This window comes from Pyrgilauda ruficollis, unplaced genomic scaffold, assembly GCF_017590135.1.
Source record: "Pyrgilauda ruficollis isolate IOZ18807 unplaced genomic scaffold, ASM1759013v1 scaffold16, whole genome shotgun sequence".
NCBI lineage: Eukaryota > Metazoa > Chordata > Aves > Passeriformes > Passeridae > Pyrgilauda > Pyrgilauda ruficollis.
The window spans coordinates 14,661,945-14,688,097 of record NW_024514764.1 but is presented as its reverse complement, the minus strand read 5'-3'; the positions used below and the strand labels follow the sequence as shown (position 1 = coordinate 14,688,097).

Genomic DNA, 26,153 nt, shown 5'->3' with positions numbered 1-26,153 from the left:
GGCATTGGAACAGGCTGGCCACAGCAATGGTGGGAACACTTCCCTCCTGGGAAGTGTTCAAAAAATGTGGGAATGTGGCACTCTGGGACATGGTTTAGTGGTGAACGTGGTGGTGTTGCTGGGTGCACGGTTGCACTTGGTGATTTTAGAGGTCTCTTCCAATCTTAATGATTCCATGGCTTGAAGACAGATCTGAGGTGGCCCCTGTGTTGCAGCAGCAGGCACTGAGGTAGATAATTTGAAGGATGTTCAAGGGTTTCTGTAGGACCTGCAATCTCAGGGCAGGCAGATCTTCAGTATCTATTTTTTGTAGGTGGTACCAACTTTTTTTTCTGCCAAAATGCTTTATGTTCTGTCACCACTGTCAGTGTAACAGACCAAACTAGAAGTGTCATTGTAAAATGTCAGGAGTCAGGAAAATGTATCTGGTTCATGTTCTGATACAGAATATAAATAACTGAGAATGATCCCTTGGCTAGAGCTTTATTTACACTCATGCACTGAATGGGCTGGAATTACTTTGTTTCCCTTTCTACATTTTTTTCTTGTCTCTTGGTAGGTTTGTAGTGGAGTATCCAGAATTGCACAGTCACATCCCTGCTTGCCATTTCTGGGACCAGAGTGAACCAAGACTTTTTGTATGTGAAGTAATTCCTGAAACAGGCTTCCAACCTCCAGACCAAAAGAAAATCGAGACTAAGGGCACAGTATGGTGTTTTTTATTTACCTTGTTTTACATGGAGTTTTCCCTGTCCAAGTAGTAAATCCTGTGTGTTTCATGAAGGATGTAGGAGTGGGTAGTACACATGACTACATGCAGAAATGAGTCATGAACGCTGTGTTTGCTGTCTGTGCTTCAGGCAGTCCCTCTATGGCAGCTCTCTGGCTTGGGCCAAGCTTGCATACAGTGAAGAAGAAAAAAAGGGATTTCTTTAGTTGTGATAGAATTTTGGGAATGACCATAATGCAAGGTTCTATCTGGACTACAGTTTTTCAGGTGACATTATTGGGTGGATGGATAATCTAGAAGTTTGTTACTTAAAAAATTGCTAATTTTTTATCTTGAGTCCACTTTTAGCAGCAAGAATTAACTTGATAGAATAACAGGGACACTACTGTTAAGGTGAACAGAGAAATATGCTCTTCTACCCAGTCCCTCCTATCTTCTGCTTTTCTGGAGAGATATTGTGCATTTTTATGGGATTTCCCAAATTACCTGTTATGGTCTTTTTTACATTAGAAAAAAAACATTTTTATTGATCAAAAATGATCTAATCAAAGATTTCTTTCATCATACAAACAGTTCTTCCCTTCTTCCCCACTATTATGCTTGTAGTGCTCCTTACCACTTTGTTTGTACAGAACTACCTATCCTGCATAAACATTACACTGATTTGAAACACCCATTTTAAACTCAAGTTTTTTTATTCATGTCTTATTTTAACTAATCTCATAAAATTAGATATAGAAAGCTCTTTGTGGCTTTTGTTGATTAAAATGACCTTAGAAGAACCATGAAAAGATCAAAGTAAAAAGGAGAAATGGGATAGGGATAGGGATGTCTCAAAAGGCCTGGCTAGGATCTTCTAGCAAAGATAAGAACAACTGAACCCAATATTACTCAAGTAAAAAACTTAACAATGCTTGGCTTCTAAGTAAAGTTGGAAAAAAAAGATATAAAAGGAATGCAACTTTTTGCCCCTTATTCAACAGAACATTTTACTGTCTGCTTACGCCTTAGTAAATGAGAAGTCTGATTAACTTCTGCTGGAAGTAAATATTATTTTGAGTCAGGTCAATACTTAAACTGTCAGAGGAACTATTTTTGCATGGATGATATATTTCCTGGGAACTCAAGGCAGTCAGTGAGCTGATGAACTTACAATGGGAATAATATAATGTTTTTTAAAAAAACTTAGTTTTTAAGGCCCCTTCCAACCCAAACTATTCTGTGATTCTGTTTCTTTGCCCTGAGCCAGATCTCTCAGGGAGATGCCTGAAGCAGCCATCTGTGCCAGGGGCTTGTCTCTTTATGGTGGGTGAAGCTGGTTGCAGAGGCAGAGGTGGCGGTCCCTGTGCAGCAGGACCAGTCCAGAATGCAGAGCGAGGTACTGGCTGCTCGGTGCAGGAGGAAGCGTGTGGCTCTGCAGCTGTGTGTCTGAATGTATAGGTCATACTATTGTCAAGAGAAGCTTCTGCCAAGTGAATATGGAAAATAAAAACAAAAAGACGGATATTGCAGCATAAAAATAAAACAGTGCTGCGCTTCCTTTTCCAGATGGATGTTTGGATTATATCATTCTTCAGCACTGAAGAGCATGGCCTTTTGCTGCAGGACAGCTTTCCATTGCCTTCATCCTACCAGGTTCTTCTTGGTATGGAGGTGCCACATTATTACTTTGCAAAAAAGGTGAGGTAATCTCTAAGAATTCTTTCCCTTTGCAGAAATTCAGACTTTCCAATGTACAGGGATCAAATTTAACCAAATTGAGTCTGGGGTATGTAGAGCAATACCAGTGGTAGGGGATGCATCACAGGTAGAAACGCCGTAAAGATAATTCTGATGCAGATGAACTTGACAGAATTGTGGAATTTGTAGCAACATGGCTTTTTATGGGTATTGTAAACTGAATGTGATGTACAAGTGTAGGAGAAAGAGGAATTACCAGATAATGCAATTGAAAAGGGGATGTGGAAAAAACTCTGCTTTATCTAGTCACTCTGCCTATTTCAAGTACAAGAAGGGTGTGTGTGTGTGGGATTTATGTAGGCCATAAGACAGGACATCTCATGCTGGCTTTGGCAGAATCATCCCACTTCCTTGCAGGAATACCTAAGAGAGCGAGAATAGTCATGTTGCACCATCAACAAGTGCTTGTGTGCTGCAAATGCCAAGAATGCAGGCTCTAACTTCTAAAACTTGATTTCAATCCAAAATTGTTTGCATCTCAGGTAAATAATACCCTACATAATTGCATGCATACTGGGCGAGCTGCAGCGTTTCACCTACAAATTGGTTTCTGGTGAAGTTCTGACCTGAGTTTTCTTTCTGGTGCTTCCTAGGATGATGATTTGCTCTGTTCCTGTCTTGTAGGGGAAGCCCATTTACTATACTAATGTATTTAGTTTTGTAAAATCAACAGGAAATTAATATTAAAGAGACTTCTAATCCTCGTGCAGTTTGGGAGCACTGTTAGACAGGGAGAATGTGTCTACCTATGTCCAGATTCAGAGCAGCACTTTGCAATGCATTTTCTTCAAAGCACTGTTGGTTGTCAGTCTTCCTGTGCAGACTGAGCTTTTAGTGTTGTACTGTGTTTTACTTTTCTTTTTCCTTTAAATTGAAAGGTCAAATGTGATATACTGCATTTTCCAATCTTTCTTTTTAACATTTCTCCATCATGTCTCATGGTATTTTTACTTTGATATTATGTTTCTTCTTTTTTTTTTTTTTTTTTTTTTTTTTTTTTTTTTGTTACTTTATGGATTGTTGCTGCATTAGTTGTGTTTTCGGAGGGGATATATCTATAAACCTGTAAGTATCTGCATTGCTTTGGTGCTCTTCCTTCATTCTCTGCTCCTCTCTCATTTCCATTTTCTTCATAGGCGTTTGTCTCTTTATGATGAAGTCACTTTTTACATCACTTGTATTCATTTGGGAAACCTAATTTAGTAAAAGAGCAGAGTCTGCTTTAGATACAGTAAATCAAGTTGATGCAACAAACCTTTTTGACCAAGTTTCATTCCAGGGTTTCTCCTTATTCACTGTAATGTCTTTACTGTCCTGGTTCCAGAAATTCCTCAAGTTCAAGTCAAACAGACTTGCACTTTTGATTTCTGTATTTTACTTTACCCAGGACTCCCATTGTATTATAATATAATACAACTTTTATTAGCTTCTGTATACCTTAACGTTTAGTTATCTTATGTAACTATACGATTAGGGTAGAGTGTACATGGACTTTGGCATCCTCCATGACTCAGATGATCTTCCTCTGTGCCTAGCTTGGGAAAGTTTCCTTGTTACACTCCAGACATACCATTTGACATTGAGGATTGAGACTTTATTGGTTTTCTGCATAATGATTGAACTGCTTTGAGTTGCCTTTCAGTGGGTGGTGAAAGTACCCCTCAAGCTTTAGAACTGCCAGTTGTAGGGGGAAGGGTGTGAACCTGAGCTTCAGTATTCATAAGATTTACATGAAGGGAAGGATAAAAGAATTTGGTCTGTATAGTTAACTTTCAGAACAGCAGGCTAATATTTGAGAAGAGACTAAACTTGGAGAGATGCTTATCTGAAATCTTCAGAAATCTGGGAACTTAACAGGTGCTATTATAATAGTAGTACTATTAATATACATATTTATAGATATAAAAATAATAATGACTGTAATAAAAGGAGGTTACCTTTCTGTGGTATATTACCAATCTCCCGTGATCACTAACATGCTGTGATTGTTCACTGCAATATGCTAATCTCTTCTATGATATTCCATATTTTGTGGCATTTTCTAGAAAGCTCTGAAAATTCACAACTATTGACGCTATTAATTATGGTCCTGCAGATATAAAAAACTTGGACTGTGGTGGGAATAATGCAATTAATTCCATGTACAAAAGAGTAGGTTCCAACCTGCTTGATACCTATATGACAACCTTCTCCTTTTAGCTGGGAGAAGCTGAGAAGGGAGCATCAGAGTCTGGCTCAGGAACAGTCTCTCAGATGGCTGCAAGAAGACCCATGAGAGATTTCACTGGACTGGGAGACTGTGATAAGACCACCCAGGATGCCATGCTGAACTTCAGCTACTATCTCACTGCTGGAGATATGGATGAGGCCTTCAAATCCATCAAGCTGATAAAAAGGTATCGAACTATTTGCATCTATTTCTTCATGGGTGCAGTTTATTTTTGTTAAAAGTTTGTATGAAGGGTAAATCCTCCTAGATTCTCCTTGCCTTTTCCCTCTCTGATTTCATTCTCCTTTTCATTTTTAACCAGATGAAACATCTTTATCTCACAGATATTTTAATGCATTCTCTGCTCATTCTTTGTCTGTAATACATTGTAGATTCTTTTTTGCTAAAAGAGAAAGAATTACTGATAACCTGCAACATTATGCTGTGTCTGAATGGCAAAAATGTCATCACTAGAAGAAAATGAACATTCACAATTTTATTTATACATCTAAAATAATCACACCAGTATTGAGTGTTACAGATTTACCAACCACATAGCTGATTTTTAAATTCACATGTACATTATTATAATATGGATATTGCAATATTAGAGGAAATAATATCATGTCTCTTAAATACTCCAATATTTTATTTTAAAAACTGCTGCATTTAATCATAACATATTATTTCTGGAATTCTTTTTTTTTCCCCAGAAAATTAATGCAGGCAGATGAATGCTAATCTTAGTTGGTTTTTACAAACCTACTGCTAGAAGAAACTCTGTCAGCTTTATGGTATTTCCCCTGACAGTCTAGAGCAGTGCAGTTGTTCTAGAGCATCTGTCTCTGTGGAGTGTTGCTCATTTGGAACATGGTGCAAAGCAGCAGTCAGGGTTGAGTTTATCACATCCAAACTGAGTGCAGAACAGAACTCAAGAGCCAGCTTGATGATCACATTTTAACAAAGTGTGGAAATAGTGGTAAAGAAGCAAAGCAGTCTACTCAGCTGAGAGCAACACAACAGTCCCAAGGAATTTGTAACATTCACAGCTCCTGGTTCCTGAAACCTATCACTAATTGTGCTCAGAGCAGCATTCTGAGAGCACTTACACACCTGTCATTGCCTCAGGTTCCTGTATTCCACATATTCCTTTATGATCGTTTTTGACGTATTGTTTTGCTTTCTGAAAATTATATGCATATGACTTTTGTGAGGCCTGTGCTTCTCAGGGTAAGGCTTAGAAACACTGTACCTAATTCTAAAGGCATTAATTTTTCACTTCATTATCATATTAAGTTATCAGGCAGGTTGTTTTTAAATCTCAGTCCTGAAGTCCTGTATCTTTGTCTTATTCTTCAGTCTGGGTGCTTGAGTGGCAGCTCTATTCTCCAATATTCCCTGTGTTATGTGGCTCTGAACATTGCTGGGCAAAGCTGGTGTCCTGTCATTGCATTCTAATGCCACAGCAAATGTTATAACTAGCTGGAGAGAAAATAAACCAATTTGGACTGGAATATGTCTTTCTTATAATAATTCCCAACAATGTATTTTAATCATATATCTGATTATTAGGGAGTTCCAGTAGCCTCCTGTGGACGTTCTCCCTCAATGTAATACTGAAACATTTTTTTCAGCAGCAGGCTCTAGCTGCATACCCTTCTCATTTTTAATGTCTGTTTACGCATAGGACACTCGCAAACCTGGGTCTCAGGATACAAAGGAAATGTCTGAAAAAGGTGCAGTTTAATTCTTCTGCAAACTCTTTCTTTACATAAGAATAGTTAGAGTTCTTTTTGCTTTTTACTTTCTGGTCTGTTCTGGGACTGGGAGCAGGTGTTGCAGCTAATTGAGAATCCATTCCTTGTAGAGAGGTGAATAGAAGGACTGAAAGTCATGAAATTTAGGCAGCTTTTAAACCCATCACTTAATCTATAGTGAGTTTTCTGTTTTTGCAGATTGCCTGTTAACTCCCAAGCTATTGTCATTGGTCTCCTATAGCTTTTTGTTTTATTTTTAAGGAGCAGACGAACTTGATGCAGACAGAGAAAATGTGTTTGGTTCCCTCTTTCCTGTATTCTCATTGCACACACTTGGTGTCTTCTCCAGCTGACCCTGCTGCCATGCAGCCAGCCCAACAATTCTGTGCTGTACAGCAGAAGGAGAGTGCAATATAATATTTTATATATTTATATATATATAAAATTATGTGTTTTATACATATGTATATAGATGGAGCCCATCTGAATAATGATCGAGGGCCTCTGCCCACACAAGTGAACATTGTGATGTCTTTCAACCCTTAAATTATAGCATATATTTATAGAAAATAACTCCAATGCAGATCTCCTTGGATATCTTTGGCCTTTCAAGTGTGCTCTTTCAGCAAGGTGACTCAACATAGTCATTTTCCAAGCCCTGGCGAAAGCGAGCGGTCAGAGTGCGGCTGATGACGATGACCCGGGGCGCCATGCAGTCCTCACGCCTGTGGAGGATGTTCCAGATGAGAATGGCAGCTGCCAGAGTGGCCAAAAGGCAGGCTCCGATGTTCAGGTAGCAGGACCACGAGAGGTTGGTGTATGGTCCGATACGGTAGAATGTCACCAGGCCGATAACCAGAACAAAACCTGCAAACAGGATGGCAGAGTTATTTTTAATGAGTTCATCTCTTGAATTTCTGTAGTGGCAAAATGCCATAGAATCTCAACATTTAGAGACTCACTCATAAGTCTGTAGAGCCTTTCCATCCCTATTATGATGTGCTGGATGTGTTTTTGAAGGCATATTTGGGCCTTATGATACATGCAAAGAGAGTGCCTTAAACAGAGGCTCAATATTAAGTTTTAATCTCTTCACTCTAATTTAAATTTCTTAAACCCACTGACCTGTATTTCACTTTGGGTTTTTTCTCCCATGCATTTGAATCACTTACACAGATGTCCTTTTCCTTACTCCCATTGCCAAAAGAGACAACAGCTGTACTGATGATGATGATAATAATAATAACAATAATTTCAAAATATCTTTTTTTCACAGTATATACTCTTATTCTGAAATTTTAAAATGTTTATTAAGGCAGGCAACTATGTAAACTGCAAGGATGATGAATAGCTAAATATATTACAGAAATAATAAAAAGCAATGTACAGAAACTTTAAAAAAGGGAAGGTGCAATAAATGGAACTTTGTGGTCCTACTTTTTCCTGCTGGAAAAAGGCGTTATGAGGCAGAAGTAATGTCATGTCTCCAGAAGCTACTGAAGGCAAAGTTTCTATTGTCCTCATAACTTTAAGAACAGTACTAAGTTCCCTAAAAGGCAGGTAATATTAGAGAAATATCAGTGCACTTGTCTAGCATTTCCATTTAGATGTCACAAAGTGGTTTGCAAAAAAAAAAAACTAAAAAAAGGAAAAGATTCTCAATCTCTTTGGTGGTTGCATTGCTGATGAATAATAGTAATGTTGTTTCAGAACTGAGGTTGGGTAACTGTTCTAGTCATGCAGGAGACCCATGTTAGATCAAGGGGCAGTCTGCATCCCTTTACACCTCCTTTTTTATGTTACATCTGCCCATTTCTTGAAGAATGCATTGATAACCACATGACTACTTTTCTGCCCTCTGTTTATTGTGTTATCAAAGAACCATACAATCCCAAGAGGGTTTGGGTTGGAAAGAACCTTAAAGCTCATTGCATTCCACCCCCTGCTGTGGGCAGGGACACCTCCTACTATCCCAAGTTTCCCCAAGCCCCATCCAGCCTGGTCTTGGACACTGCCAGGGATCCAGGGGCAGCCACAGCTTCTCTGGGCACCCTGTGCCAGGGCCTGCCCACCCTCACAGGGAACAATTCCTTCCCAATATCCCATCTAACCATGTCCTCTGGCAGTGGGAAGCCATTCCCTGTGTCCTGTCCCTCCATGCGTTGTCCCAAGTTCCTCTCCAGCTCTCCTGGAGCCCCTTTAGGCCCTGCAAGGGGCTCTGAGGTCTTCCTGGAGTCTTCTCCTCTTCTCAAGGCTGAACATTCCCAGCTCTCCCAGCCTGGCTTTGGAGCAGAGGGACTCCAGCCTAGTCTCTCTTCCTGTACCTATTGTCTAACAAAACTACTTTTCAGCTTTTTAAAAGAAATTCATGGATGTAGATTGAAACAAACAAAAAGAGACAAATATGCCTCACTAACAAAACAAAAAAAAATCTCTTTGTTATCCTACACACTTCCTTAACTGCCACCATAACAAAGGAATGTCATTGCCAAAATGACCCCTTCATGAAGAAAGACTAGAATAAATAAATATCCATGAACTGCCAGAACATATCTAGACACCATCTTCCTAAGTTCATGGGCAAGGAGAAGTCAAGAGCAAGTCCCAACTGCTGCATGCTTTTTTCTCAGTTAGCCACAGTGCCTGTGCCTAGAAACACTGTCCCCGTGGATACATGGCAATGGTGTGACCCCTGCCCTGGTCCTTGATTTTCCATGAAAGAGCACATCCTGAGTGTGCATTGTACCAAGTTTTTTTCTTCAAAGAGTACTAGTAATGCAGTGAAGATGGAAAAGACACAAGTTGCATACAGATAAAAAACACAGAGGAGGGAAATGACATACAAGTAGGAGGAAAAAAATCAATCATCACTTAAAGGTGTGACACTTGTACTATTCAGGGAGTCAGTAAAGTGAAGGCTGAATCTGCCTCCTCATAATATAAACACTGAATGAATATTCCTTCAGGAGCTGTCTGGCATCCTTGGCTTTCTTGTGTCTGCCTAGAAGGTGCTTTGTAACAGTTGCTTGCTGCACCTTCTCCTCCTGAGGTGGCACTGTCCCACAGCTGGCGTGTCCACAGGGGGTTTGGAGGGAGGCACTTCTCTGTCTGAGGATAAATAAGGAGAAATAGGTTCTTATGGGAGGAGGAGCTCTTTACTGCTCTTTCCCCACTCTGATATTAAAAAAGCCTAATGTACCCTGGATGGGTTTTAGATTGTGGACACAGTAAGTCCTTGGTTTTGTCAGTAAATCTGGTAGTTATTTTATGGTTCAGCTTAATTATAAACAAACAAGTTTTATTTGGAGAGAACGTGGCCATGTGGAGCACATTGAGTTGAAGAAATCACTCATCCATACAATAATGGTTTGCCATTGCAAATAAAATATTTTCCCTTCATTTCCAATGTCAGTCTCCAAGTTCAGTTTGTTCTGAGGCACATGGTAGAGAAGAAGAGTGGGAGGAGATTAGGTTCTGTTTTGTGAGTGACATCAGGTTTTTTAAACTTTCCTCTGAGATGGCTCCATTCCCCATCCGTGGAACCGGGATGATATGACTTCCTGTGTTTATTTTGTATTTCAGAATATTGGGAGCAGAGCATGCTAGTTGTGATATGCTTATAAAGAATTTGGATGTTTATGTCTTAATTTAGGTCTTATAAGGATGATACACGATGATACTGCTTTGCAATCCACTGTTCAATGGATGATAGATAGATTTTCTTATGAAGGTAGGAAATCAAGAAGAAAGGAAATGCTTGCACCTCCTGCAGCTGAGTTGACCGGCTTCATCTGCTTGTGGTTTAAAATTGGCAGGAAGGGGAGTATTGATACAAATCAAGAAACCCATCTTACTTAGTCTGGCACATGAGAAGGCTTTGTGTAATCAGTTTTCCTTTTCAGTTTTCCTTTCAGAACTCATTTTAAATTCATACACACTTTCACAGGGAATCCATAAGGTGTGAATTTTTTTTTTTTTTTTTTTTTTTTAAGTGTGAAGAAAGTCATAAAACCTTAAGCAGGTGGAATTTTGAACAGGAGCTGTTTGGACCAGTGGCCACTCACAGTTGCCTCTAAGGGACAGTTATAAATATTAATAAGTGTCTACTTCCCACTATCTTTCAGTATTTTTTTGAGACTGTCTTGGCAGAGGGACATAGGTTTAGGAATACCAGTTACACAGAGTAACACTGATGCTCTGTTGTGTCTTGCAACTTAATTCCCACTGTGGGAATATTTTCAATATTTAAAAGTTTTTCCAAATACCCAGCTTTTAATGAAATTATTTCACTTTGTCTTTCTTGCTTTTGTATTACTTATGGCAAATTACTGTCCTAAATAGCTTAATATCTCTGTGTTCTATCTGATGGAGCAATTATCCACCAGGGAAAAGCACTAAGGCTTCCTTCCAGGTCCCCAAATAAAGCTATTTTTGCTAGAAGGACTATTTTCCTTCACAAGCCCTTTGCCTGAACCCTGCTCAGATGAGCAGCCAGTCATACAAGAGGCTTTATCTCCTTTCCCAGTTCTGTGCCAGTGGCTGAGTGGGGTAGAGGGACTGGGTTTGAGAGCTCCTTGAACTGACAGATTGCAGGATCCAGTTTCCAGAGCTCTTGAGTGAAAATGTGCATTCTGTTTCAGATCCTTTGCTGTAGTTTAGACAGGAACAGACATTAAGAACAGACAAACACATGGCAGAGGCAACAGAGGTGGAAGCACGTTACTGTAGAGTTTATACAATTAGTTTTACAGTTCTGCAAGAGTCACAGAACACCAGAATAGAAACGTAACTGAGAAAGTTATTTTCCAGCATTCTTATTTCATATTAGCATGGCTTGATATGGGAATTATAAATGTAGGAATTCCAGAGCAAAGGCTGAAGAAATCATAATAATCCAAAAAAACTGAGTTTGCATAGGATGGTGCATTTCAAATTTTGATGAATGCTGCTTTTGTGAAGATGATGGTACGTGAAAACCCCAAAGTTTGCTTGGATGGATTTTGTCTGTAACTGCTTAACCAAACTTCAACTTCTTGAAGCAAAGTGTTCCAATGTGCTACATATGTTTTCCTTGCCCTTAGAAGAGTCTTGCTGTACACTAGCCAAGAACTGGGGTGGAACATTTAGTCTGTTCTCTAAATGACTGGGCAAAACCACACAGTTCACGTATTTGTGCCATATAATAGTTAGAAGTATCCCTATAAAGATTAACCTTGTTGTAAGAATAGTCTCCAGAGCTGACTGTGGTGACTTTTACGTTTTTAGACAGATATTTGTAACAATGTCTGAATTCAGTTTCAGTATTCCAATAAAACACCTAGAGGAAAACAGTTGGCTTCTCAGACTATTTCCCATAAACAGCTCTACTAAAAATAACCAGAAAATTGCTCTCTTTGCCATCAGGATTCCTGAGCTCACAGTTTGCAATACAGATTGACAAGGACTGCAGAAGGGACATATTTCTTTAAATTTATTCATTAAAATATTGAACATTTTCATCTGATTTTTTTTCTTTTCGGTTTTGTAGTGATGACAGGACTTTGAGATGCATGGCTCAATTTCCCTGAATTAATTTAAGTACATCAATCAATTTCAGATAATTTTATTGTATATTGTCTTAAGACTGCACAGAGGCCACAACTTCACTAAAAATCCTGATGAGATTACTTGAAGTGCTTTTTTTTCCCATAGAACTGCTGTTTATCTCTAGTTGTTTCCCATCTGCAGCAAAACAAGCTGGGAGGGGGGTGGCTTTTCCGCTGGGGAAGGAAATAGATAACGAAGTCACTCAGAAGACTTCTGGTTGGAGCAGTATTGACTGTGGTGGTGGGGGTGGGTTGGGAGAACTTTTTGAACTTACATTTCAGATCTGTATGCTGGATTTCCTGTTTGACTGAGGCTGGCTGCAAGCCAACTACAGAATTCTAGCATTTTAAAAGAACTCTAATAGTCACTTTTTTATTTCTGTGATAGTTTGTTGGTTTTTTTTTTTTTTCTGACACCCCTGGATTCTTACTCTTCCTTTTTATTAGTGTACTGATAGTGCATTTGAAGAAATACACATTGTTTTTTCTAGTTTACCAGAAAGTCTATATTGGGACTTACAGTCCTTCTCTTTACAGCTTGTCCTGGAGGATGACTTTTGCTGTCAAGAAAAGGGAGAAGGAGGAAAATGGAGCAGCCAGAGTGTTCAGAATACACTACCCACGGTTGTGCAGAACTGCAAACAGAGAAGGGAAATATTTCACTCCTTTTCTGTGTACCCCACCAAATTTCACAGGGACTCATTCAGCTGTGATGAGTCACATGCCTGAATGGGCTGTTTGTAGGAGCTCAGCTGTATTTATCAGCATGAGATAGATTTACAAAGTGATTCCTATAGGACTTACACAAATTACTTATTTATAAATACCTTTTCTTGTATCAGCTTGGCACAAAAGAAATTGTTGTAGTTGAAGGCAAATATGGGGCCTCTAGAATAGTCTTGTACTCTTCATTGTAGCACCAGGCTAGATGATGCTTTGGTTTCTAATGCCACAGGGAGTTAGAATGTGACCATTAGAGTCAAGTGACCTTTGAGGTTTCAGTTGTACATTAAGTACAATAATTTGTTTGAGCTTGGGTGGGATGATTTTTTTTTTTTTTTTTTTTTTTTTGTTTAGTTCTAATTTAAAATTTCCTCCCAAGGATTTTGGTAGCATCTAATATCTTAGAATTAAATATGTGAGTAGCACAGCTTTTCAGGGGCAAGACCCTTTTGTTGCTCACTTTTCTGAATTACAAGGGCTTTCCACTTGTGTTCTTTGAGTTTGTCAGTCCTTGTCTTTATGGGAGATGTAGTCAGTGTAAGGCAGTGAATCCTACCTTATGTTGGAAATCTTCAACGAGTTTAGGTCTATTGACAATAAATTGCTTTTGTTTGTTACATTTTGGAGGTTTCCTTAGAAATTATGCCAGTCTTTGAATGGAATGGTGACAAGTATTCCCAGTGAACTAGGCAGAATTCCTCTTGGGCAGCTGTTTAAATAAGGAGGAATGTGCAGACTCTCACACTTGGTGTTGACTGTTAGCTTGGCCTCTTGGATTCGGAGGCAGCTGGAGCCAATTAAAGCTCTGCTTTAACATAGCAGGCCTCGTATCAGCCACAGCTATGGGCTCCTCTCTGGAATCAGAACCGTGGAATGTTTTGGGTTGAAAGGAATCTTATAAAGCCATCTCTTTCCAACCCTCTCGCCAGAAGGAAGGAACACCTTATAATATCCCAAGTAACTCCAAGCCCCATCCAGCCTGGCCTTGGACATTTCCAGGGATCCAGGGGCAGCCACAGCTGCTCTGGGCACCCCGTGCCAGGGCCTGCCCACCCTCACAGGGAAGACTTTCTTCCTAGCATTTAATCTAAATCTTCTCCTTTCCAGCTTAAATCCATTCCCCTTGTCATTGCTCTCTGTCCATATAAAAAGTCACTCTCTGTCTTTTGTTAAGCACCCTTTCTATACTGAAAAGTCTTAGTAAGTTTTCCCCAAAACCTTCTCTTCTCCAGGCTGAGCACCCCCAGCTCTCCCAGCATGTCTCTGTAGCAGAGGTGCTCCAAGCCTTGGGGCTCACTCTGGCAGGTCCTTGTCTGTCTCATGCTGAGGATCCCAGACCTGGCTGCAGTGCTGCAGGTGGGGTCAGCCTGAGCAAAAATACCCTGTGCAGAGAGCAGCAGTCATTGGCAGGTGATCTTTTTGGGCGTTTCAGCGTCATCTTCTGCTTTTATTGTTCAAGTGCTCCGTTCTTCTCTGGATACATCGGAGGGTAAGAGCTGAGCAATTGGATCCAGCAAGGCAACTGGGTTTGAAACAGTTTTAGGAGACGCCTCCATGTATCTATAATGTGCATGTTCATAAGCAATAAAGTGAATATTTCTGTTGAGATGCTTTCCACCTCACACACTTTTCTCTGCATTGCATGTTCCTTATGCTTGCATATCCAAATTATATTTATCTGTTAATGGATTTTTTATTGTATTTCTGATCAGAATATGTGCCCTTGACATTGAGATGCTACAAGAACCTGCCTGCTGCTCTTATCAGAGTTTAGCCTTAAAGAATACAAGCAGGACTTCTTCCTGCTGCAGCTATACCAGACGAGGAGTTCACCACACTTCTTGTGAGCTACCATCCTTCCCAGTTTGCTGGTTCAGCTGCTCCGGGAACCATTTCCAACAAAATAAATCATATAGACATCCAGATTTTAGGATCTTTGCAAATGTGCTTCCTTTTGCAAATATGTGAAAACAAAATCACTTGATTGTGATATTTGTGGTCTGCATAAAGAATGGGGAAGTTTGGCACTGGGGGTGAAATAAAATTGACAAATAATGAAAACATTTAGCACAAGTCAAGCAGTCAGATTCTCTATTTTTGCTATGATTTTTAGGTTACTTAGAGCATCTCATTTACTTGCTTCCTTTTCAGGAAGTTTTAGGTTTACGGTAGACATCATCTTAGAACAGATCTGGCTTGAGGATATTGTGAAGCAAAAAGGTGGAAAGAAGTTATAACAGAACTCAGGATCACACTGCTGTCAGGAATATCTTCAGCCATGTTTTCCATTGGCTGCTGTGCTGTTCTTTTCTACACAGAGATTTTTCTAGATATCAGCTGATCTAAAGTGGTTGGAGAAGATGATTCAGAAATTGAGCACAATTTTAAGATTTAATTTTAAGAGCACAGAAATTAAGAGTATGCCTGAGCTCAGCTTTTTTGTGATGCATTAGGGGTCTGGAGTGAAACACTTTCATCAGAAAAAACATGTTGAGCAAAGCTGGAATTCGATGTTTGAAATTTAGGAAAAATGAGACTAATTTATTTGGCTGTAAATGACAGGCTCAGTGGGAACATGAAACTTTTTAATCTTCAGGATGTTATGTGTTAAAGTTATTTAATGCTGAAAGCAGACTGGCAAAATACCAATAATGGTTCAGGTTTATTGCAGTCTTGGACATTCAGAAACCATGATGACATCTAATGTAAAGGATATTCTGTCCCAGATTTTTCCTATTAAGTTTCTAATATTTCTCTCTAAAGTCTGTGGTAATCATCACTGGACAAGATCAAGACTTGTCTGGAGCCCCTTAAGGCCTGATCCTGTTTGGGAGGTTAATGTTTGCAGTAGTTCAATATCCTCTGAAGTGCTCTTCCCTGTGCTGTTAGTATGGATTTCCCTTTCCAACAGCTCTTCTGTTGGCTGTTATCCATCCTATATTCAGCACATGGAGTTTGTAACAGGTCCTTGGAAAAAAACAGAAACCCCAAAATCCTGTAGAGGAAAATTTCTGAGCGTTGACACAAAATTCCACGTACAACGCTGGTTCCAATTTCGCTAAGGAGCCTTTTCCAAAGCAAACAGATCGCTTTCCTGTTAACAGGGAGGTGTGAGGCTGTGGAGCTTTGGAGCTGTGTGAATCCCATTGCTGTCCCAAACAGCATTGCTGTTTCCTCTCTTCTTTGCTTCCTGGAGCTTAATTTTGTGTCAGAGGTCCATCCTTTTTGAATGGCTGTCAAATGCTTGTGCAGGTGGCAGAAGTGAGGAAGTGGTGGAGTTTGGAGCCACTGCAAGCTCCAGTGGATCCAAGATCATTGATTTGAGCTTGTCATAGACTTTGGAGATAATACCTATCACTCTTAGTTTTCTAAGCCAACAAGGATTTTTGTTCAGGTCATGGGAAACTGTAATGAAATCCACGCAGTTTCAATTGAGTAAAAACAAGAAAATTGTGGGTTGAACCTTTCCCCATAACACCAGTCTACCAGTGACCACTGTGGTTCTCTTCAGCACTTGTTGGCATATTCCAGGATGAAAGGTAGAGATCAAGGAGAAGTTGGAATTAGAGGGAATATGATTCAAGATTATTTCTGAAATTACTGAAAGGATGAGGAACTGCAGAACAATTCTTCAGATTATTTGGGTTTTGAAAAGGAAAAACCAGAAGGTTGGTGCTAGTGTTATTTCATTTGAAAGTGTAATAAACAGAAATTTCACAGCCAGTGCTTCAGAAATGTTTAATAAGATCTAAGTTTGTTCATTCTTAAACATTACCTGCCCTTCTCACACAACAGATCTGTCTGACCTGAAGTACCTTGGCTTTAACTCTTCAAATGAAGGAGGAGAGAGCCTTGCAGGGGTTTCTCTTGGATTGTTTGCATGGGACAAATGCTTTTAAATACAGGTGTCATATTTTCTGTTCTGAGGTTTTTGCTCCATATTGCTCCTTTTCTTTGAGAATGACTGAGAGGTTACTGTGTCAGAGTGGAGACTCAGAGCCTGAAAATCACCCGTGGCTCATATGACATGTGGTGGCCACTGTCTTCCCCTTCAATATGGAACTCTCAGTCTCCAGATGCAGCAGCAGCCCTTCATCAGAGCAGTGGATTTGCTGGGCTTTCTCACTGCACATTGGTTTTGTCTGATTTCAAAGACACGTAATCTATAATGTCTAAAATGCTGTTGCCTGAGCCCAGTCCAGGGAGTTTAGTGAGTGCAAATGCCCAAGAAATCAGCACTTGATGTAACACTTTTCTGGAAAACTAAGGAGGTCTCCAAGAAATCTTATTTTAGATTGGGTTAATGCAGATATAATGACTTCTTCCCACTTTTTTCAAAAGTCTGCATTCTAGAAGATTTCAGATGATTGTTCTGGATATCAGGAAGGAACTTGTTTAAACATAAAGTTAAAATAATGAGATGTAAAATGAATATCATGACTTCAAGGCAGAAAACCATCTGATGATGGTAAAGGAGAGTGTGGCATAACTGCAAAGTGGGCTGGGGAATGGGGAAGGGATAATCACTGTGTTATTTCTGCAGATTCACACAGCACAATGTCTGTCCTCACATCATCACAGGCTGCCAGCTCCATCCCTTCACACCTTTTGAACACAGGCAGGCAGATCGACATAGGCTCCTTGATTCAAAAGCTTCTTCAGCCATTCTCATTAGTGTTTTGTTAATCATTCGGACTGTGGCTTTTCTCCCATGTCCCCTCCCAGCACTGGGGATTTCAAGGTTCAGCTTGCATAACAGGTAATAGCAGGCATTTCCTCCTCCTGTGTCGGGATATCCTGGCGCCCTTCAGTCTCTCTCTGACTGTGTTTAAAACAGACTCCAGCACAGGAAAAAAAAAAAAAAAAAGAAGGAAAAAAAAAAAAGAGCCCAGTCTAAAATTAGCAGCCATGGTAGAAGAAAGGCCCATGGCTGTCCCCTGTGCTGTTTGTCAATGAAACAACACATCCAAACAGGGCCAGAATGCATTTCCGCTCTGGAAAAACAGGTCAAGTTTGGAGAGGATGGGAGAGTACAGCAGACATCATGCTGATAGTCAGGGAGAACTATCCAAAGGTATCCACAGTTACACAGACACAAAGGGGCTGTAGGGAGGGCTTTTGAGGCAGGGTTGTCTATCTGTCTTTTGGAAGCACTGTCTGCTGCTTGAGGCACTTGCTGCACCTGGAAGATGGATCAGGTGCTTTGAGGGTTACAGAACCTCTGCAGTCTCCTCCTCTCATCTGGATTTCAGGTTCCTCATCCTTAGTAGACCTAAAAAAAACCTAACGATTTTATTTCTGTGAGACTGTACTTAAATCACCTAGGCCTGATTCTGATTTTTGAAAACCTGAGGTCTCAGTAGTTTTATGCCATTCTTAATATTCTGAGTTGTTAAAGTCAAAATTAAAACTTTAGCTGAAATGGTGTTGCTTTATTATAACCTGTTCTTTACATTAATAATATGTGTGTGTGTATATATATATATGTGTATAAATGTTGTATTTTTAGTCTGATCTTGTAATGAGCTTGATTGTTACTCCATTAATGACAGTTTCCTGCATGGATATCGTATAGGATTGGATTCTTACTGTAATGAATGCTGAAGTTACTTACTTCATGTAATAATGAAAGGTATTATTGCAGAATGTTTACACTTTGTTGCCACTGCTGTCAAAATGGAATTGTGATAAACCCATTTCCTCTTTTCCTCATGCAGTTCTGTATACAGTCCATGAGAATTGCTGTGGGAATTTTATTTATAACAGTCAGTGGTATGAATTGACTTCGGCTTTCTTTGCTGGATTGCAGATGTCTCTGTTTGTCAAAATCCAGCTAGTGGTCATTAAGTAAAATTCAGTTAGCTAAAATAAAATAATCATGTTTCAACAAGGCTTCAAAAATTTGCTCGGCCCTTCCACTCTGCTTTCTTGAGTTCCTTGAGTATATTTTGCCCTGCTAAATTGTGGGATTACTGTGTATCCAGTTTGTTTCTCTTATGTTTGCCTTCCTGGTTTCATAGGAAGTAATAAAGGCTCGGGTTTTTTTTGGTTGGCAGAAGCCTCATTTTGATATATTTCAGATAAAAGCTTCTATTCGTGTACTGCAGAATCTCATGGGGAGAGCTTGTTGGAGGCAGTGAACATATTTTTGCTATTCTTTGTCCCTTGAAAGATTTATAAAGTAAGAAACACTTTTCCACCTGGGTTTAATACAGACTGAGCACTTTTCCATCAGTAGAAAGAAGAGGACTTACTGGCAAGTTGGAACACAGCAGCTATGGCCTCCTCCCACCACTGGGTATCCTGGGAGATGATGGGGAGCTCCATCAGCCCCAGGACGAAGAGAAGCTGGCCGGCAGTCAGAGCCACCGTGGCAATGAGGTTGCAGGCACGCATCATGTCAAACTGCACTAGGAAAACAGAAGCAGCATAAAGTTACAATAATACAAAATTGTGAAAAAGAAAATCCTGACTGAGCAGGAGTATAAAGTTTGTCAGTTCACAGAAAACAATTCTTAGATAGCAGTCCCTTCTCCCAGCAGTCCCTTATTGTGACTGCCTTCCTTGCGGTCTGATTAAGGAAGGATTTTTTTCAGGATGTGTATTGATTCTTTCCTTTAGTTGCACAGCATCCCATAAGTATTGCTTCAGTGCATGGAACAAGCAGCTAATTTCCCAGAATGGCCCACTGGTGGTGCTGGAATTCTCTTCGCTGAAGATTTTACCTAATCCATAGCCAGAATTGTTTGGGGCAGGATTGATGTTTGGTTTTTGTGTGACACCGAGTGAAATGGAACGATGGTTTTTCAAGGCCCTAAAATAATAGTCATTGCTAAGACAAACCAATAACACCCTGAAATTCTTTTCCCCCTAGTCCCTCTGTATTGTCCTAAAAAACATCCTGTGGATCTTAATGCTTGGGTCTTACTGGTTTACAGAAGCATTGGATATGGGATTCTTAATTTTTACTTTTTAAATAATTTATTAGTGTTTGGGATACACTGCAAAGATCCTTATATTTCCATCTGTATAATGAGGGAGATATTTGAAATGAAGATATCAAGGCTTGGCAGCTCTGAATGAGGTGTTAGGGCATAATCTGCATGTACAGGTAAAAAGCTACCTTTTTTAAAATAGGGTGTGTGTGTGTTTAAAAAAAACCCATAAATATATATATATATATATATATATATATAAAAATTTTATATATATCTAACGGTGAATTTGTGGGAGTATGTTGTGGAGGTCTACTATTGGCCACCTGACCAGGACAATGATACTGATGAATTATAGTACAAGGAATTAGGGGATATCTCTAGATCAGCTCCCCTGGGCCTTAAGAGTGATTTTTAAGTTTCCAGACATCAACTAGGAATATCATACAACAGACACAAACAGATTCAGGAAATTTCTGAAGCATGTTGAAAGTAACCTCGGGTGCAGGGACTGAAGAGCCAACTCAAAAAAGTGCCCTCTGAGATGTGCAATTTGTAAAGAGAGACTTGTGGGCAAAGTGGTGACCTCTTAATAGTGCAGGAACCAGTACTTCTAAAGCATAGGGAATCATGTAAGCAAGAAAGAAGGAGGGTCTGGCCGAGCAGGGGTCTTCTTGGGCTGAAAAGGAAAGTGTACAGACCAGAGTCCGTACTGAACACTATGACAGGGACAAACTCAAAATAAAAACGACGCTGAATGATGGCAGTATGCCCAGGGCACGGTGACCAGGATGATGAAAGGCCTCGAGGGTAAGACATGCAAAGAGCAGCTGAGATCATTTGGCCAGTTCAGCCAGGAGAAGAGAAGGCTGAAGGGTGACCCCGTTGTATTTTGGCACTTTCCTCACACATTCCTCAGTGGGGAGGTGCTGATCTCTGTTGTCTGGTGTCAGAACCTGAGGGAATGGCTGAAGCTATGTCAGGGAAGGGTTATGTTGGTTATTAGGGAAAGGTTCTTCCCCCAGAGGGTGGCTGGGCACTGGAATAAGCTCCCTGGGGCAGTGGTCATAGCCCCAAGGCTGCCAGAGTTGTGGTTTGTGTAGGATGCTCTTAGTGATCTCTTTTAGTTTAAGGTAGTCCTGCAAGCAACAGGGAGCTGAACACAATGGTACTTGTAGGTCCCTTTCAACCTGAGATAATCTATGACTCTCTATTAAAGAACAAATGCAGCAATGATTACAGGCGTGGACATCTGCAGTCTTGACTAGAAACCTGATTAAAAAGTGTCTCCCAGCTGGCTACTGAGTAGCTTATATCAACTGCAAAGTTGGGTACTTTTAGTCAGACTTTTTTCCTGCTTTTCCTGTTAACCTGATGGATGTCCTGTTTTTATCCCTTTTCCTTCTTCTCTAGCAAAAGGTGGGAGTTACAAATATCATTGTTCCACATCGCTTGCTAATGTGTCATTGCTATTGTGAAATAGAAGTAGCACCATGTGTAAGTTGGCATATACTAGAGAAAGACTCTGGAGCAGATTTTTTAGGAGTGTTTTAACTGGCTTTAAGTTTGGTGGATGCGCTGACCATCAGCAATTGGTTCCTGATCTTCTGGGGAGACTGCTAGGAAATGCAGAAAACAAAACTTGATATAAACAAGAGTAAATTTAATTGTGTTGATCATGAAGTCTGACCTACTTTTGTGTTTACTCTTTATTTTCCCCTCATAGGCTGTCTTCAGCTTCCCGTGTTCTAAGTAGCAACTCATGATTTAATTAAAATTTAATAAAATATAGTATAGAGGAGTTAGTTAAGAACCATAGTCCATTAAACTTTTTCTATTTAATAAAATGTTAAGACAGTAACATACTAAGTATTTTTGGCTTCTCCTAGTGAGTTAATTTCTGATCAGTTATTCAGAAAATTTGTTCAAATATTTTGTGTTTAACTTCTAAAGTTGTCCTTTTAGCATTGGCAGCATTTCCATCTCTTGCCATTTTGAATGCTCACAGATCATGGAGCACATTGGATGGATAACAGAATCACAGTCAGATGAGCTTTGAAAACTCCAGTAAAATTTGAACATTCTGAGTGTTCTGTTTTTCCACTCAGATGGACTTCTGTAATGCTTTGAGCAGCAGTGCTTGCTGAAGAGATAGTAATGACTTTCAGAGGAGAAGTGCCTGAAGTAAGAGCAGGCTTGCAGCCATTATTAGTACTTTCATTTGGTGACAGAACTATCGGTAGCGTCAAGTTAAAAAATTGTTGCCATAGTGGATTATCTTGCCTTGTCTGTATATAGTATGCATGAGCTCAAAAAAGAAAAAAAAAGCCTCTATATATAAATAACCTTTCAAAGTCTGAAGTTTGTGTCAGAAATACATACTGGCCCCTGACACAGAAATTAACACAAATTTTTGCTTTTGCTGCTATTTGTGACTTTTTAAACACTTAACTGTATTACAGACTTAGAGCTTTGCCACAGGTGATGTTATATCATGCATACCAAAAATAGTACGTTTCTGACTGTGACTCAGTTGAACTTCAAGCAAATTTGTAACAACTTAGTCTTTACAAAATAGTTCTTTGATCATTGTCCTCTCCTGCAGCTGGAAGTACACAGAATGGATAACACGATCTTTGCTGCTGTTTGTAAGAACTCCACACTTAGGGATGTTTATTGGCCTAACACACTATCACTATTCAGAGAGATGTGGAAATGTAATAGGTATTTGGCATGGCTGCTCCTGTTAACCAGAAAGAAGGTTGCACATGGTCTATGGAACTGCAGCAGGCTGATGATTTGTAGAATAAGAAGATGTAGCTGCTATGAGTTCATAAAATGTGAAGACAAACATTTTTATAGAATAAAGTATTACAACCTGAGTACCTTCCCATCTCTCATATGAGAGATGTTGGTTTATTCTAACAGATTTAATGTATGATTTGTCATCTTTTGGTTTTGTTCTAGAATTGCAATGATTCCTCTTGGGCAAAAAAAGCAAACTTAGGGCTCATTTTCAGGCTAAACAATTCTATGATTCTGAGATCATCAAGTCAAGCTGTTCCCTCAGCACTGCCCTCATAACCTTATCCCAGGTGCCACATCCACACGTCTGTTAAATCCCTCCAGAGATGGGCAGACCGTCAATGATGTATAACTCTTATAATAATGCATAAAGTCCGTTCTTCTTGCAGTGGACCTTGTTAATTGTATTCAGCCTGAAAATGTGAAGTGACTGTGCTTCCTTAGTCACCATTGTGACTTTGCATACTGTCAGCTCAGCACATTGTAATTTTATTTTGTACGTACACAACCCTAAGCTGAGCCTCTGCACCAGCATCTCTGGCTTCCTTTTAGTGATGGCAGCCAATGGACAGTGTAGATCGAGGAAGGGAATTGAACGTGCAATGTTAAAGTATTTCTTCAGAGCTCAGCCCAATGCCATTGAAGAGGGAAATCTTGTTAAGGAAGGCCAGGCCACAAAGCTGTTTTCCTGCTTGAATGACTGCTCAATCCAGGAATAAATATTTCTAATATCGTGTAAAACTGGCTGCAACATAGTTTTTGTAAAAGCTGTGAAATTTAGTATTTACCTTTGTGCTCTTTTGCTCTATTTTAAATTATATATACAGCAAAAATGCCTCAATAGCCAGCTTTAGTCTATTTTGATGAGTTTTCTATAGATTTAATAATTAGTATAAATTTAGGATCAGCTGTTCAACTATTTCAGCTTCATTCATAGTAGCCATGATTCCAGTGTCACTTTTTGTAGCCACAGCAGACTTCATCAACTTTTGCATTTTGTTTGTTAATGACAGTTAGTAAAACCAGATGGTCACAGTAGGTTTAGTGTCTGCACAGTTACTGGTGGCATTTGTGTTAACCCCTCACTACTGGATTCTGTTGCTTGAGACTGTCATGACATAGGTATTTTGGATATTCTACTTTTTTTGTTTTGTCAAACTCATTATTGTTAATGTCACTCGTCTCTTGAAATTTAACTGTGATGGAGTTCCCTGTGGCCAGAGGTGGATGTTCCCTGCAGCTAGAGGTCAGTAATTCCAGCAGAATAGACCTAGACACTGCAGAAAGTGTTCATTCCTTTGTGTGCATCTGACAGGTGAAACAGGGAGGACAAGCCCTCCATCCGTACCTTTTCACCTCCCTTAAGGTACAACTTGGCTGCTGAGAGCTGGGAAGGATTGGAGCTGAAGGGCTCCAAAAACTCTGATCTAAGTGTCTGTTGTTCCTCAGCATACAGTGCTAGTCTCTGCCTTTTTCCTTCTGGAATCCCACTGTTGGCCCCATTTTCTCAGAGAAGCAGTTAATTCCTGGACAGGGCAAACAGCTGGGACTCTTGTACAGCCTGGGGCACTGGCTGAATGAATTCTGCCTTGTTTAAAACAGGGATCAATCAAGAGTCCAACCCCAAACTCTAAGGATGAGACCAAGTCAGATTCCTTGTTATTTTGCTCACTTCCTAAACCATCTCTATCCATCTGGATTAGAGATGTTAATTTGATTTTCTTATTTACAAGCAGCAATTTTGTTGTTTTGATCCATGATAGCACCAGAACTGTTGGTGTTATGTTCCAGGACAGACCCAGGACTGTTTGCAGAAGTAGGTTAGTCATACTGGAGAGTAACTTGCAGTGTTTTTGGATGATGAGGAAGGGCGATCTCACTGGAAGATCACGTTATGTTAATTGCTTAAAATGTGAGCGTTTCTTTCCCTTTTCTGTCTGCATAGAGGGAAAAGAAACCAGTAAAGTGGGAATTCAAGCATGTAAATGGTTAAGCAAAATGGCTCAAGATATTTTCATAGTAATCTAAAACTCCCCCTTATTACTTATTAAAACTTTCCCTTTTATCATGGGAAAGACCCTCTTGATAAAAAAAAAATAAATAGTGCAAGCTTTAATCCAGCTTCTGTGAGGAAGGTATTAAGTATCCAGCCCTGGGAAGAATCTAATGACCACACATTTATTCAGTGCATGGGGACAGTGCTGATTCCCAGCATCTCTGTATGGCTTCACAATCTCCTGATGGCCTCTGAGCTGCAGGAGCTGACTGGAGTGTGCTGTTATCCCTGTCCCCTGTGGGACACTAAATCTCTTGCATCTCAAAAATGATACTTAAATTCTTAAATTGCTCTTAAACTCTTAATAATGCAGCATGGGTTATGTTCAGCTGAAGGATGGTGCAACCTTAGCTTGCTGTGAGGCTGATTGAATCTATGATTACATTAATTCTTTAAATCTCCTGAGGGATACTGCTTCTTGGTTTTGTAATGAAAGGAATTTTTAAAAATATATTCTCTTGATGCTGTTTCCTATGGTTCTTGGATTTATTTATTAATCACTTGGTGAGTTATTGAGGACGCATTCTGGCATGTACCTGTTTGTCCTTTTAAGTGCTTCATGTTCATACATTACTTTATTCTGGAAAGGAGAATAAATGGCTGTCTTTCTGAAAAGAGATTTCTAATTGATTATAGATGAAACTGGTAATGCTCCTTACACTTAAGTTGCTTTACTTTTGTTAGAACCCATTTTCACTTTCTCGTAACTGTGCTAGACTTCATCTTCTTGGGCTGAATGTCTGCAGGTAACCTTCTGATAAAAATCTAACTAGATAAGTAATTAGGTTTTCTCTAATATAATCAGAGATTTTAACTGAGCATGCCGTTTTCCTCTTAGAACTTGATGTTTTGCTGAGCTGTTATCCTGAGATAAAGAATACATCATATTTTTCAGCATTTTGGAGTAATTTTTAAAATCCACATTATAGGGACTTCAGAAATGCAAACCAAGTACCAAGATTAGGAAAAGCCAGAATAGTATCCTTGAACCTAAATGGATGAAAGCCAAGAGTCAGAAAGAGCAAGGCTTCTGTATTGCTGACTCTTAGTTATGGTCTTGCTGTTCATAAACCTGAGTTCCAACCTGGAGAACTGGATTCAGTATTAATAATTTTAGAAGAAACCCTTAAAATTAAAAAAAAAAAAAAAAAAAAACCAAAAAAACAAAAAACCCAAACGAAAAAAAAACACTTCAGTCAAACTTTTAGCAATGAATCGTGTTTGTTTTGTTTTGGATGTCAGCAAAGGTGAGATGTGCTGAGCAGTCTGCAGCTGCCATGGAAATCAGCTGAAGCTGTGCCTTGGATACTAACAGCACTATGAAAGTGCAAAGTACAACTGTGCTTCATCTTAAAACATAGGCATAGGAGGTCAGCACTTACTGCTAAAACAACTCTGAGAGAATAGGGGCAATAAATAGAACCACTGTAATTATCAGCATCACGCTGTGCCTCCCAAACCTGTGCTGTATTTATAAAGTCTTTGACATTTAATTTCTTCTGTCAGTTTAAACACGTGGTCTTTATATTGCTAGCCTCTTTGAGTGTGAATTAGGAAATATATGGAAAAACTTAAAAAGTACTTGTGAAACAAACTAAGCCAAATGTTGGCAG

At 39.6% G+C, this 26,153-nt stretch overlaps 2 protein-coding genes across 5 annotated transcripts in view; one reads left to right on the top strand and one right to left on the bottom strand.

The window, feature by feature from the left end:
• The window catches only part of IFT140 (intraflagellar transport 140), an 85,812-nt gene that overhangs the window by 36,921 nt on the left and 22,738 nt on the right, over window positions 1-26,153 (top strand). For 2 of the 3 annotated variants that reach the window (XM_041462278.1, XM_041462274.1), the window contains exons 16-19: window positions 560-707; window positions 2,279-2,410; window positions 3,503-3,535; window positions 4,670-4,866. In XM_041462278.1, the coding sequence (XP_041318212.1) occupies window positions 560-707; window positions 2,279-2,410; window positions 3,503-3,535; window positions 4,670-4,866 (510 nt within the window). The remainder of the gene's footprint in view (window positions 1-559; window positions 708-2,278; window positions 2,411-3,502; window positions 3,536-4,669; window positions 4,867-26,153) is intronic. The other variant, XM_041462279.1, reaches the window with a different exon arrangement.
• The window catches only part of TMEM204 (transmembrane protein 204), a 28,743-nt gene continuing 7,584 nt past the window's right edge, over window positions 4,995-26,153 (bottom strand). For both annotated transcript variants that reach the window (XM_041462300.1, XM_041462299.1), the window contains 2 exons: window positions 18,999-19,154; window positions 4,995-7,303 (listed from right to left, as the gene is read on the bottom strand). In XM_041462300.1, the coding sequence (XP_041318234.1) occupies window positions 7,059-7,303; window positions 18,999-19,154 (401 nt within the window). In that variant the 3' untranslated portion in view covers window positions 4,995-7,058. The remainder of the gene's footprint in view (window positions 7,304-18,998; window positions 19,155-26,153) is intronic.